The 14,354-nt window shown below is 48.6% G+C and overlaps 1 protein-coding gene across 2 annotated transcripts in view; it reads right to left on the bottom strand.

Annotated features, from left to right (window-relative positions):
• LOC114589881 (uncharacterized) overlaps positions 1 to 13,650 on the bottom strand; it is a 75,067-nt gene extending 61,417 nt beyond the window's left edge. The window contains exons 1-14 of one of the 2 annotated variants that reach the window (XM_077930977.1): positions 13,561 to 13,650; positions 12,342 to 12,483; positions 12,146 to 12,264; positions 11,883 to 12,032; positions 11,538 to 11,680; positions 11,270 to 11,384; positions 11,022 to 11,158; positions 10,730 to 10,849; positions 10,484 to 10,598; positions 10,082 to 10,216; positions 9,783 to 9,935; positions 9,452 to 9,613; positions 9,239 to 9,343; positions 8,969 to 9,120 (exon numbers count right to left, since the gene is read on the bottom strand). In XM_077930977.1, the coding sequence (XP_077787103.1) occupies positions 8,986 to 9,120; positions 9,239 to 9,343; positions 9,452 to 9,613; positions 9,783 to 9,935; positions 10,082 to 10,216; positions 10,484 to 10,598; positions 10,730 to 10,849; positions 11,022 to 11,158; positions 11,270 to 11,384; positions 11,538 to 11,680; positions 11,883 to 12,032; positions 12,146 to 12,264; positions 12,342 to 12,483; positions 13,561 to 13,650 (1,821 nt within the window). In that variant the 3' untranslated portion in view covers positions 8,969 to 8,985. Of the gene's footprint in view, positions 1 to 8,968; positions 9,121 to 9,238; positions 9,344 to 9,451; positions 9,614 to 9,782; positions 9,936 to 10,081; positions 10,217 to 10,483; positions 10,599 to 10,729; positions 10,850 to 11,021; positions 11,159 to 11,269; positions 11,385 to 11,537; positions 11,681 to 11,882; positions 12,033 to 12,145; positions 12,265 to 12,341; positions 12,484 to 13,560 lie in introns of those variants that run through there. The other variant, XM_077930978.1, reaches the window with a different exon arrangement.
• Between the last annotated feature and the right edge of the window lie 704 nt (positions 13,651 to 14,354).

Genomic DNA, 14,354 nt, shown 5'->3' with positions numbered 1-14,354 from the left:
TACCTATTTATCTACTTGCACTTTTGGGTGTGCTTTCGAACCACTAGGTTGGCAGGAGCTGGGACCGAACAACGGGAGCTCACCCCGTGGTGGGGATTCGAACCACCGACCTTCTGATCGGCAAGCCCAAAAGGCTCAGTGGTTTAGACCACAGCACCACCCGCCTTAGCTCGGCTATAAACTTTTTCTTTCAACCTGAACGGAAGCCGAAAGGCTCAGCGCCCTCAAAATACGTGATGTCTGTTACATTGCATTATTGAGTATTAACCCAAATTTTGCACAATCCTGTGTCTTCCAGGTGCAATCTCCCTCTGGCCCCTCTTTTAAGGTCCTTTTGGGATTTGTAGGTGCTTGTCCACCTTTCTGGTCCGGTATAGAGCGAGCATGAATTTATCTGGTACTTTTCCTTTCTCCTTCTGCTCAGTATCTCCCCCCACTTGAACCCTAGAGTCCAGGAGCAAACGGCTGATGGCACAAGTTAATCCCAACCCGATTGATTACAGGCGGCAGCTAATGAGACGAGAAGCATGTCCCTGAAGACGTAGAAGGAAGCTTCACTTTTTGGGGGTGGCGAAGGCTCAGCTGTTCCCAGCAGGCTCCTTCATCATCAGCCTAATCAGCGGAAAAAGGAACCCAGGGGTGTGAGGAAGAGGAGGCGGAGAGGTCGCCTGCCTATCCAAGCATTTAATGAAGAGGTGATGGATGTCACAAAGAGAAGGGAGTTGCGGGTGAGGATTTCCAGCTGGGAAGCAGGCCCTGCAAAAAGTACACACATACACCCACCATCTCCCTTTGTGCTTGCTGCAGGCCGGGACGGCTTCCTGCTAAATGGAGAAAAGCAGCAAGCAGGCCTTAAGGGAGAGGTTGGTGGATGTGAGAGAGATAAAGTCTCGTTTTGTTCGATGCCGAGTTCTTTTCCAAGGCTGTGTGGGGACATGGCTGGCGCTGTGGTCTAAACCACTGAGCCCCTTGGGCTTGCCGAGCGGAAGGTTGGCGGTTTGAATCCCCACGCCGGGGTGAGCTCCCATTGCTCTCTCCCAGCTCCTGCCAACCTAGCAGTTCGAAAGCACGCCAGTGCAAGTAGATAAATAGGTACCGCTCCAGCAGGAAGATAAATGGCGTTTCCGTGCGCTCTGGCTTCCGTCACGGTGTCCGGTGCGCCACAAGCAGTTTAGTCCTATAATTCTTGTGAAAATCAATTGATGTGAATTTTCCCTAATAGATGCAAGTTGTTTTTGCAAAGCAGTTCTCCCTAGAATAATGCATTCTCATGTGCTACTTTGACCAAAACACATGCATTTTTATGCACAGTTTACCTAGATATAATTTAATTCTTTATGCATTGCTTGGCTGGAGACTTGCATTGCAAAATTGGGAAAAGTGCACATTTCAAATATTGCGGGGGGCTTGTATTTTGCTTCATGTAATAATTAATACTTTATCTAGACCCCAACCATGTGGCTGGGTTTCCCCAGCCACCCTGGGCAGCTATTGTTTATGTATTGTATCAAGTAGGGATGCGGGTGGTGCTGTGGTCTAAACCACTGAGCCTCTTGGCTTGCCGATCGGAAGGTTGGCGGTTCAAATCCCTGTGGCGAGTGAGCTCCTGTTGCTCTGTCCCTGCTCCTGCCAACCCAACAGTTCAAAAGCACGCCAGCGCAAGTAGATAAATAGGTACCGCTCCGGCGGGAAGGTAAACAGCGGTTCCGTGCACTCTGGTTTCCATCACGGTGTCCTGTTGCACCAGAAGCAGTTTATCTTGTGCTGTATTCACCACCCTCTGTAGGCACCTCCTATCAGTTGATGTCAAACCAGCGTACCACACCATGTTGCAGTATGAAAGGACAATCAAATGTTGATTGACATCGTTCTTTCGCAATGCACTGAGGAGATGGAGTCTCCGTTGGGCCTTCTTAACCAGCTGGGTTATATTGATTTTCCAAGTAAGGTCTTCACTGAGATAAATTCCCAGGGATTTAAAGGAAGAGACTCTCTCCATACAGCCCTCCCCAATGTACAGCGGAGCTAGTTCTCTCTTCCTCCGAAAGTCCAACACTATCTCCTTTGTCTTGCTTAAGCGCACAAATAAGACCAGGGCACAAGACCACTTCCTTCCTCTAGTTCCCAGTGACCGGCATTGAGAAGCATGACTGACTGCCTTTGACCGTGGAAGCAAAGCATTGCCAGAATGGTGGTTAAGTCATCAATAGCTTTCTCCTCCATGTATCTGTCTGGTCCTCTCTTAAAGCCATCCAAGTTGGTGGCCGTCACTGCTTCCTGTGGCAGTGAGTTCCATAGTTTAACGGTTCCACAGCTGTGTGAAAAAGCATTTCTTTATCTCTGCCCTGACTCTTCCCACATTCAGCTTCGCTAGATGACCATGATGTTGTGAGAGGATGAGAAAAACTTCTCTTTCCACCTCCTCCGAACTGTGCATCGTTTTATAAGCTTCTATCAATGTGGCCTCTCTTCCTCACTTTTCCTCTGAACAAAAAAGTCCCAAAAGCTACCCCAAAAGAATCCCAAAAACAGAAGTTTACCCCACATGCAACTATAATTCCTAGCACCCTTAAACTACTGTTCCCAGAATTTTTTGGGTGAAGCCCATGCTTTAAATGTAGGCTGCCATCACAGCCATGGGTTAAGTATTTAGGTGTATGGGCAACAGCAAACAATATAAATTTGTTTAAAGATAATTATTTGAAAACCTGGGAAGATATTGTTGTTGTTTAGTCATGTCTGACTCTTTGTGACCCCCTGGACCAGAGCACGCCAGGCACTCCTGTCTTCCACTGCCTCCCGCAGCTTGGTCAAACTCATGTTCATAGCTTCAAGAACACTGTCCAACCATCTCGTCCTCTGTCGTCCCCTTCTCCTTGTGCCCTCCATCTTTCCCAACATCAGGGTCTTTTCGGGAAGATATTAAATTTGCAAATTTGGAGCAGAATGGATCTTTCACTACTAGGTAGTGTCGACTATAAAGATAACTGTATTGCCAAGAATGTTATTCTGTTTCAATTGATTCCGGTGATTGGCTAGACAGGTTGTTTCAACACATGGCTAAAATGTATTTCTAAATATATTTGGCAAGGGGAAAAACCGAAAATAAAATATAAACACTCTCTGTAACTATCCAATCACTGAATGTCACTCTCAATCCCATATGTGGACCTGAGTTAAAACTATCTACAGTATCCCCCTGCTGGCCCAGGGTGAGAACTTCTTACATACATAACACTTACAATCTGCAATCCCCAGCACCCCTTAGCAAACTACAGTTCCCAGCATTCTTTGGGAGAAGCAATTACCTGTTGCTGGAAACCACAGGAGTCAAGCTGCCTGGGGGCTTCCCACTGTGGAAACAGGGTGCTGGACTAGATGGGCCTCATCCAGGCCACTTTATGTCCTTCAGCTGTCTTCTTCAGCTGCCGCTGGGGATGAATTTATGACACAAAGTTTGGACTAGAATCTTGGGTTATTGACTAGAATCAGTACTCTGGAATCTTGGGGTATCAAAGAAGGACTAGAACATGGGTAGGCAAACTAAGATCCGGGGGCCGGATCCAGCCCAATCGCCTTCTCAATCCGGCCTCAGCGTGTTTTCACATGAGTTGAATGTGTCCTTTTATTTAAAATGCATCTCTGGGTTATTTGTGGGGCATAGGAATTCGTTCGTATTTTTCCCCAAAATATAGTCAGGCCCCCCACAAGGTCTGAGGGACAGTGGACTGGCCCCCTTCTGAAAAAGTTTTCTGATCCCTGGACTAGAATCGTGCATACTCCTAATCACGTTCCTTTTTAACCAAGGCTTTGGTTGATCTGATTTGCATCCTATCCCCTTTTTAAGTGGTTTTTTTCTTTTTGAGGGGGGCTATTGGGTTTTTGTTTTTATTATGTCTTTTATGGTTTTATATCTTGATTTTATTCTGTGAACTGCCCTGAGACCCTGGGGTATAGGGGGGTATATAAATTCCATTACAGTGGTACCTTGGGTTAAGTACTTAATTCATTCTGGAGGTCCGTTCTTAACCTGAAGCAACCTGGAAAGGTTGGCCGCATGTCCAGCACCACCAACATAAAGGTTGGCTGGGAAATTACACACAGTGCACTGCTAAGTTTTGGTTGTGGGGTTGCTTCAACGCCTCTTACCAAAGCAACACCACATCCTCAGATCTGTATCCATACTTTCCCCAATATACAGTCAACTTCACCGGACAGGGATCCATCTGTTCTGGCTGGCTGATCAAGGACCCCAATCTTTGGTTCTTGTATAATGGACTAACCACTAATTACCACCCTGGTAATTATCAGTGTGTGGGAATGGGTGCCTTTACTTTCCCTGTGACTGTGGAGGCTTTTCTTCCTCTACCCTCTCTTAGAAACAGAAAGAGGAGAGAAGTCCAAGGGGAACAGTGCAGTGATGAGATTTTCCTGGCCCGCTCTGTGGGTGCTGTTGGTGGAGGCTTCGTTAGCATCCTCACCATCGGCATACATCCGGGAGTTGTGGCTGAACAAAATCGTGAAGCACTATTTGCCCTAACATGCAGGTTGGAGAAAACCATCAATGCCACTACACATATCCTCCGACAGTTGCAGTCCGAGATTGAGGATTTGAACCAGATAGCAGCAGCTAATAGACTTGCTCTTGACTATCTCCTTGCCAAATCAGGAGGTTTTTGTAAAATAGTCCCGGAAGGCAACTGCAGAGTGAAGTTTCATGACCTCAACAACACTATTGAGGACGAGTTGCCAAAATTACAGGCCCTTATATATGATAACCAACCCAGTCAGAATCCTTGGGAATGGATGTGGTCTTGGGTCCCAGGAGTAGGATGGTTACATAGCCTTTTGACCGCCATTGGGGTAGGAGGATTAGTCTTCCTAATACTTCTTTGCATCACCCCTTGCTGCATATCTCTAGTCAGAGGAATGGTGGCCCAAAGCATTAAGAATCTCACTGAAACCCACATCATGGCCATATACCGAGCCCTGCCCCCCCCCCCCGGCAGAAGAAGAGCATGAGTATGCTTGACTAATTCGTGAAATGCCCCCTGAAGAGATCCCCTTGAGAGACACAGTTGTCTATACCGGGGTTCAACATGAGAGTCAAGCTGGAGAAACAACGGTGACTTGTTTCTAAGCTTGAAAGGGGGGAATGTGGCAAGGCCACCTGGAAGAGTTTTACCTTTACCTTTTATGTATAACCATAAATACTGATAATAATGCTTAAATTGTTAAGGCTAGAAGTGTCTAAAATCTTAAGAATCAAGATTATATACTTTATGTATAACCATGTATCCTAATAATGCTTAAATTGTTAAGGCTAGAAGAGCCTAAAATCTTAAGAATCAAAATTTTATGCTTGCAACATACGCTTCTGGTTTCTTGTTGAATGATTTTTTTAAAAACCTTAATGATTTCTTCATGAACTTTGTTCCAAAAGCTTTTTATCTCCTTACACCCCACCATATATGGTACATTGTTCCTATCTCGGTGTTACATCTCCAGCACACATTGGTTTTTTGCTTATAGATTTTTGGCGATTCCATGGGGCAGGGGTTAGGTACCACCGGTAGATCATTTTCATTAGATTCTCCCTTGTTGTATAACATGCTGTGAACTTGATGTCAAATTTCCACAGCTAACATTATGTTGTGGCCAAAATCCTGCGCCCACTTTATCATAACGTCCTTTAGCATCTCATCCTTGAGTTCCCATTCCAAAAGTAGATCATACATCCTAGATAGGGTCTTTTTATTCATTTGTACTAATTCCTTTTGTAAGAATGACTTCTTTTCTCCAAAACCAATTTTCTTATCCTGATTAAGTATATGCACTATTTGGTGATATTGAATCCAGCCGTTACAATACTGTTTAATTTCTTCATACAATTTGATTTTTAATTGGCCCTGTTCTACCTTTATTAATTGTTGGTAAGTTGCCCAATTTGTGCCCATGTTTGTCTTTTTTACTGTTATCATCTCCACTGGGGATGCCCACCAGGGTATTTTGGGCTCTAATAGTCTGTAGTACTTATCCCAGACCTTGTATAATGAAATTCTTACTACAGTGGTGCCCCGCAAGACGAAATTAATTCGTTCCGCAAGTTTTGTTGTCTAGCGAATTTTTCGTCTTGCGAATCACGAAATCCCATAGGAATGCATTGAAAATCAATTAATGCGTTCCTATGGTCAAAAAAAGTCCAAACAAAGCCAAATTTGGTACAACAACAGTTTATTAACTGCTCTTTAAAGTCACACATACTGTAAAGAGCAGTTCAAAAATTGAAGGGAAAATAAATTAACTTTATAAACATGACAGAAAAACATTTAAAAATCAACAAAGTGTACAGTACATTTTCTAAGACTCTGGGGGACCACTCGAAGAAGGCTCCTCTTCCACTCTTTGCTTCTTGCTCAAGAACCTGTCCATAGTCTGCTGCTTCATCCGCCTTTTCAGCACCTCCCTGAAAGGCGAAATGACCCTCGTATCAAAAAAGTTCCCAACGTCATGTGCCACGTGCACTCCTCCAGAACAGCTGGGCGGTTCTTCACGATCCTGGTGACTCCCTTGGCTGCATCAGTCGCCAGGATCTTCTCCCTCATCTTCAGGATGGTCCCGATGGTTGATGGATTCCTCCCGTACTCCCTGGCGATGTCCGTCACACGCATTCCGCCGTCGTGCTTCCGGATGATCTCCTTCTTCATTTCCAGCGTCACCTTCTCCTTCTTCCTCTCGCCGGCCACCGCAGCAGCAGTCTTCTTGGGTCCCATGGCAGCACAGCTCTTACCTTCGTAAACTCAGAAAACGAGAAAAAAAATCAGTGATGTGCTTCAAATCCAAAAAATTCAAAAGCACCCAGCCACCCACCACACAGAAATTGCAAACCCCTCCCCAACTGCTCCCCCTGCCCCTCCCCAACTGCTGCAAACCCCTCCCCAACTGCTCCCCCTGCCCCTCCCCAACTGCTGCAAACCCCTCCCCAACTGTTCCCCCAACAAGACAAAAAAAAATTTCAAAAAATAACAACATGGCCCAATGGTCCCAGATTCCTGCAGAAACCTCCCCAACTGTTCCCCCAGCCAGCCAGCACTCAGAAATTCAAACTCAGGAAAAAAAAAATTGAAAAAAAAACAACATGGCCCAATGGTCGCAGAAAATCATAAAAATTCCAAAAAAAGCCCCACAAGCTCCCAGATTATCGCAAACCCCCCCACAACACCAAGTCCTTGAATCCCAAACACCCCAACCCAAAATCCAAACCCCCCCAAAAAAGTTTTAAAAGTTTAACTTACCAAATGGTAAGTTTTGGAAAAGCTTCAAAAGTGAGCAAAGTCTGAGAAAAGGCTACCAAACCACGTGCTAACAGTTGCTCCTCAAAGTCAAGTCGCAACTGCAGCTGTTCAAGCTAAGCACCCTTTGTTTTAACGGTTTTTAGAAAAAGGAAACAAAGTCGCGAGACGTTTTCGTCTTGCGAAGCAAGCCCATAGGGAAAATCGTCTTGCGAGGCAACTCGAAAACGGAAAAACCTTTCGTCTAGCGAGTTTTTTGTCTTGCGAGGCATTCGTCTTGCGAGGTACCACTGTATATGATTTTAAAAGTCCTTATGCACTGCCACTTTGTTGTATGTTAGGTAGGCGTGCCATCCAAACCTCGTATTCCAACCTTCTAAATCTAATATATCAGCCTTCTTCAAGAAGGTGGGGTTGTTTTAAATGGTTGTTAAATGTGTTACGTTGATTTAGATTTTGTATTTGTGGGCTGGAGTGTTGTTTCAGGGCTCTTGTATTGTTTATTAGTGTGCATACATTGGTCTTGTGTCTATTTTTAGTATGTTTTTATTTAATTTATATTATGTTCTGATATTTTTATTATGAATTTTGTGCAGTGATTATTCTTATTATTTATTTTGTGCTTCGTATACTTGGTGTTGTGAACCACCCTGAGATTCAAAATCAATAAAATCAACAATCAAAAACAACATCAACAAGAAACACAACAACAAAAAGGTTTCCTACCGCTGTGTACGGAGGGTTGTGAGGGCAGCACCACTCCTCTTGGTCGATCCTGGTGGCGTTGATGTTCCTGGCGCTGGTCCAGACTGGATCCTGCGGAGAGCAGAAGATGGTATCTCTGCAGCACAACTCTGGTGTCCACGTTGCCTTGGCCTGGCGCTACTCCGGATGTTCTGTCAGGAGGAGAAAGGGGCTCGTTGAGAAACGTCCCATCCAAACAGCCCACCAGATGTCCCAATAGCCCACCAGATGCCTCACTCACCTGGCATGCAGCTCAGGAAGTCCTTCGGGTAAGGTTCCCTGTGAACGCAGTGGAGCAGCCTCCTCAAAAAGCGCTGGACCCTGCCTTTCTTCCGATGTCTATAGGCCCGCTGCATGATGTTCAGGCAGCTCCTCCCTGTCTGCCTAAGCTCTTCTTCCTCGTGCTGCTGCATCTCCTCCAGCCCTGAGTGGCAAGGGAGAAAGGTTGAGCAAGGGGGAGATGCACAGGAAAAGAGCCACCCATCAACAATATGAAAACAGCCGTCAGCTGTGTTTGTGTGTAAGAGAGAGCAGTGAAGTCACATTCCAATTCTCTTTGCATGTTCATCTTGTGGCACCTCTGCCTGAACATACATCTGAGAATTTGCCTTCCCCTGAAGACCTTTCTCAGCAGAAGCATCCCTCCCTGCCCTCCGTACGTCTCACTCACATGTTCCATAGGATGCCATGTCTTGATTGTGGATGAAACTGGCATCCCGGAAAGCCAGATGACCTAGAGAGAGAAAGAGGCAAGAAAAGGGACGTCATCTTGGTGCAAAGCAAGCGGAGACAGAGGCAGCTCGGCAGGAGGACAGGTATGCTCTAGAGGCCTCCACCCTCACGGAGCACTCAGAGCAAGATCTGGGCACAGATGGAGGCCTACCTAGCAGGTGGCCTGGGGACATGTCCATCCTCCCTGCCATTGTTACCAAGACGTTTCTGTCCATCCCTACCAGGGAAGAACGTTGCTTGACTTACCCAGAAGCAGAGCTGCCACCCTGGAGACTGCTGGCAGACTGTTGGCAGACGGCTGCGTACATGATAAGGCAGCACTCCGAAGGATCTTCTTGCTGAAGGTCTTGCTCTGTGGGCAAAGACAAAGGAGAAGTGGCATCAGAGAGGCTTGAGAGCGCAGCAGAAGAGCCTTGCACTCCCAAAGACATGCCTGGGCAAAGCTGCCAACAAAGGCAGAGGGACCTTACCATATGCTTGGCAGCCTGGTGGAGAGCAAAGTGGAGGCTAAATTTGTTGGAATGAGCCCACCACTTGACTTCTGGGGCTAGATGGGAAAGAGCCCTCCTTGCGGCCTGCAACACAAGAAGAGAAGAGGGTTACAAATTGCGGTACATAGTCTCGGAAGCTCCTGAGAACAATCCCTCCCTCCTACTGCATAAGTCCACCTCTTTGGCCCTCACCTTGGCCACTTCAAGGTCCTCGTCTTCGAGGTGAATGAGGACCACAACCAGTTCGTGAATGGCTTCCTCTTCTGTTGTTGTAATGGGAAGTCTTTGGTCTCTCGCCCAGCCCCGAAGCAGCCCCAGATGTTCGATGGCTGATGCCCGGACGGAGGCTTCCTCCTATAGGCAGAAAATATCAGAGGTTGTGTTTCTCATCAGATCACTTTCCAGAGGAACACCCTCCTGAAGCCAGAACATCTCCGCTGCATGCCAGTCTAACCCCCACCCTTCCTCTTCCAAAGCATTCCTCCTCCATTGGGTGTGGTGTCATGTTTCCCCTCATACTCACATGGGCAGCCAGGCCGCAGTAGGTTGCCGCCAGCATCTCCAGGTCTTCCTCTCCCAGTTCCCTGGAATGGTAGGCTTGGTCTACCATCTCTATCAATTCTGGGAGGACATCAGCTTCTACATCAGAGAGGGAATCCCTCAGGAAGGAAGGGTCCTACACAAAAGAGAGAATCTTTTCAAAGGTCTGAAAGGCCTCACGCCTTTTAGCACAGGCCCTTCAGTATTGTGCCAGCAAAAGAGTGCTGGGCCATGATTAGAATCAAGATCTGTACCCCCCCCCCTCCTCTGAGCATCACTTGCCATGTCAGAGTCCAGAAGCAGGGATATCCCTCTGAGACTGAGCTTCCGGACTTCCAGGCAGTCGTGTTCCAGCCAGTTGAGGAGCTGCTCCAGTGTATCTTCACAGGGATAGACCTCCAGACGGCAGCTGAGCAGCTAAAGAGGCCCAAAGAGAAAGAAACCCTTCAGGGATAAGAGGCTGAGGCAGGTTCTCCTTTTACCCACCATTTGCAATTCTGCACAGAGCAAACCCACTGAAGTGAATGGACCAAAGTTTGCCATGTACATCAAATCCAATGGGTCTACTCTAAGGAGCACTAAAACAGGCAACAGTCCTTAGGCTCAAAGTAGCCCAACACTCGGCAGAAACCAAGCCAGGGCCTCCTTGCTGCACCCATTTCCGCCCGCGTCAGTCCCCCTCACCTCAATGTAGATAGCTGCCGCGACTTGTGGCATCCCGGCAAAATCCTGGTCCTCGAGAGCAGCGATGATGCTTTCCACCATGGGAGAGATCCACCAGCGTTGTTTTCCGACGGCTCTGAAATGGAGAAGGAGATCTTGGTAAGGAAGGGAAAGACACCGCAGGAAGCAAACGGGCACAGTCCGATCCCGTGCCTTCAGCTCCGTTTGCCAGACCACTGGGGAAGGTCACCGCGTTCTTCCTCTTACCTCACCATGGCAGACAACCCCTGGCTGAAAGTCTCCCGGCAGAAAAGTTGGTCAACGATGGCCGCCTCCACTTGCTCTCCAGTGGTGCCAAGAAGGAGGTGCAGAACTTCCTTAGCCCCTCTGGAACCAAAGCAAGGCCAGTTTTACCAGGAGGGTCATTGGCACACACTCACATTCCTTCCCCAGCAGCCGCCTGAAGGAGAGCCTCCCTTGGAAAACCAAGCTGGACTGGAAACCCCCCGAGGCTGAAGGGGAAAGGACTCCATTGGTCCCTTTGCAACACACTACTCACCCGAGGAATTCCTGATAGTAGTGGAAGTTGACAACCATCCCCAGGAGAGCGATCAGCAGCTGTGGGAAGTTCCAGCGCACAGCTGCCTTGTAGTCCTCCATCCTGAGGATGGCGTGCCACAGGCTGGTGAGATGTTGCTGGAAGAGAGAGGGGTGCAAGTCACTTTCTCTGCTTTTCTGCAGAATACAGGAACCCCTCGATATTACCCTGGGAAGAAGGAAGCCAGAAAGCAGGTGGTTGGTCCTTACCACTTGGGTGGCAGATTCCGCCAAGGGGCTTTGGTAAATCTGCTCGGCCATGAGATTGAGCAGTTGTTCTGGATCGGCCGATGGTAAAACCTCCTTCCATACTCTCTCGCAGTCTCTGTGAATGCAAAAACAAGAGCAATGGTCAGATTCAAGTCTTCTGCTTGCTGCCATGCTCCAGAGAGAGGAAATGGCAGCAAGGGCTTTCTGAGCAAGCCCTGCAGCTTGCCAACCTCCCCCTTAGCCCAGTAGAACCTGGAGGGCTCCATACCCGAAGGGAAACTGTTGGAGATATTGCACCACTTGGTCCAGGTGGTGGTGCGCCAAGATGGAGAACGCGAAGACGGCCATGTTCCTGCCTTGCACTGTAGGCCCCTGGGCGATCTTATAGAAGGCCTCCAGCAGCACCTCCACCTGTCAGAGAAAAGGAGAGGGTTGCTTGGAGAGTACAAGGAAGCGGGGCTGTCTCCATCCCTCATTGAAAGAGGGACCCTTGACCTGTGCCACCACAGCCTCTTCCTTCCAAGGTACCACTCAGGGTCCTGGGGAGTATTGGTTGCCTCCCCTACACCAAAGCGGAGAATCTTCTTCTCTCCTACCTTTGAAGACGCCTTACCTTCACTTTTGTGCCGCCAAACTGCTTGATGAAATCTTGCAGCAGGTGGGAGATGTCCAAGGGGTCGAAGCTGCTCTCAAGAACCAGGTCTCTGGCCAGGAAGCACATGGCCTCCAAGAGCTGCTCCGCAGGGAGAAAGGCGCCAAAGACCTGAAGCGAGAGAGGAAGGTCAGAGATGCCCACAGGGCAGGGCTGGGGAGCAGAAAGCCCAGGTGCTGCCTCTGCGGAACCCAGAACATGTGGCTTGAGAGACAGCGACTTACCCTGACAAGAGAGTAACAGTTATTCACGAACAGCCCAGGAACCGGTCCTCCGGTGGATTCGAGGACCTGCTCAGCTCCGATGATGAGCATTTGGTTCCTTAACGTTCCTGCCAGTGTCTCTGCAAAGGAAAGCCAAAGGGTTAGTTTGGGCCTTGCTCACCCCACCCCATGCTGGGATGCATTCTTCCAGTCTTACCTTCGTTGTGCCGCAGGATGGGCAGAAGATGGCAGAGAGCCTCTGCTGCCCGCTGCCTGCTCTCCGGGTCCGGATCCAATGCACAAAGGCAGGAAATCGCCACCAGTTGGCCATAGGAGCATGCATGAATCACTGCCGATGGCTGAGAAGAAACCCAGAGAAGGGACTGATCACCATTTTTCCTATAACATTTTTATTCCAAACATTCCAAAACATTTAGCATCCTAAACCTAAACCCTCTTTTCCTAATGTTTGCTTTTTTTCTTCTTTTCTCAGCCACTTTACTCACTATGGCCCAGCTCTGTTCTCCAAATTGAGTATGTGCTGGGATGCCTGATCGTCCCTTGGGCACCTTGCAGGGTGGGCCTAGAAGCAGCAGCCTGAAGGCCTTGACAGCCCTGCATGGTTGCAATGCTTCCCTTCAGTAAAGCCACTTCTGAGCTGGAGAGGAGGTGGGGTTGTGGGCTTCATGCCCTCCCCCCACGTACTCGGGGCTGGCTTGCAGCCCCCGCGAGAGCAGGGAATCCTCGGGCGTGTCATCTCCCTTGCCAGCCAATCGGCTGGCCTGGGAGGCGTGGCCCGCGCTATTTAGGGCCGGCGCGCCTGAGGATTTCCCTCTTTCTCCCAGCGCCCCAGCTGCTCCGGTTTTCCCACCCTCCCACCCTTTAGGTTTGGCTCTTTGACATTGCTATGGACTTCGGTTGGTCGCCGTCAAGGGGCCTGGTAGGAATTTTTTCCACTTGGCAAATTGGCACCGGCCTTTTGGCTTTTTGCCTACCTCATAGCAAATCGTCACAACTTCCTCGGCATTGGCAGTGAGGCATTGGTAAGGGTATTGTTATGCAGATGAGTGGGGGGGTGGAGGAAGCGCCATCACCTTCCCCCATATCGAAGGGTAGTCCGGTAAAGGATTCCGTGGGGCGTTGCCCTGTCCGAAGCCTATGGAGGTGTGGGCCTAAGGCATGCCCCCGAGCGGTGACCCTGGGGGAGCTCCTAGTTGATGTACATCAGCAGGACTCCCCCTACTGGTGGTTAACCCTTGCCGGTCTTCTAGCAATCAGGCTGAAGCCGGTTAGTCGATAGGACCAATGCCTAAGCCAATACCACTCAATTCCTGTAATCAATAAAGTTGTGGCCTAATTTTGCCCATTAACCTAAAATACTGGTGTCCTGTGTCTTTATTTCCGTGGGGGAGGCGGGAACTCGCCACGCAACTCACATGTTCCTGGATCTTCTGCAGGAAGGCGCAAAGATCTTGGAGCGCCTTCCTTCGGATCATCCCACTCTTTATTGTTGCGACGAAATCCATAAGTCTGTTGTTCAGCTGCTCTCTGCTGCCGCTTTCAGGAGGAAGATCAGCTGCATCCAGAGAAGCTGTGGTTGGGATGCTGAGGGGAGACAGGAGTAGCACTTTTGTCAAAAGGGTTTATTGCCTCCCATCCTTCAAAGACCCCAAGCACCACCACCATAGAAATGGACCGGGGTTTTTTTAAAAAGCAATTGATTATGGGGGAGGGGATTAGCACAGGATTACCTTGGAGGAAGATCCTCCCCATCTTCCAGGCCGATTTCCGATATTTGATCTTCATCAAAATCAATTCCCTGTCCATGAGAAAAGAGAAACAGGAACATCAGAATGTGAAGAATGGATCAGACCCATTCATGTTTTTGTGGTCATCAGGAAATCACAGACGAGGTAGGTTGGGAAACAAACTGAAAATCTCTGGCCTCCATTTCCTTAGAGACCTTATTCATCCTTCTATTCATTGAAGCCTTCGGTTAAGAGTTTGGGTGTAATCCTTGACACCTCCCTTTCCATGGAGACGCAGGTTACAACAGCCAAAGTGACATTTTTCCACCTTCGCTTACCTTACCCGCCCCAACCTGGCCACAGTGATCCATGCGATAGTCACCTCCAGGCTTGACTACTGTAATTCGCTCTACGCGGGGCTGCCCTTGAAGCTGTCCCAGAAACTCCAGCGGGTGCAGAATGCTGCAGCGAGGCTCCTCACG

Source organism: Podarcis muralis, chromosome 7 (genome assembly GCF_964188315.1).
Source record: "Podarcis muralis chromosome 7, rPodMur119.hap1.1, whole genome shotgun sequence".
NCBI classification, from domain to species: domain Eukaryota; kingdom Metazoa; phylum Chordata; class Lepidosauria; order Squamata; family Lacertidae; genus Podarcis; species Podarcis muralis.
This window is presented reverse-complemented; position numbering and strand designations above follow the sequence as displayed.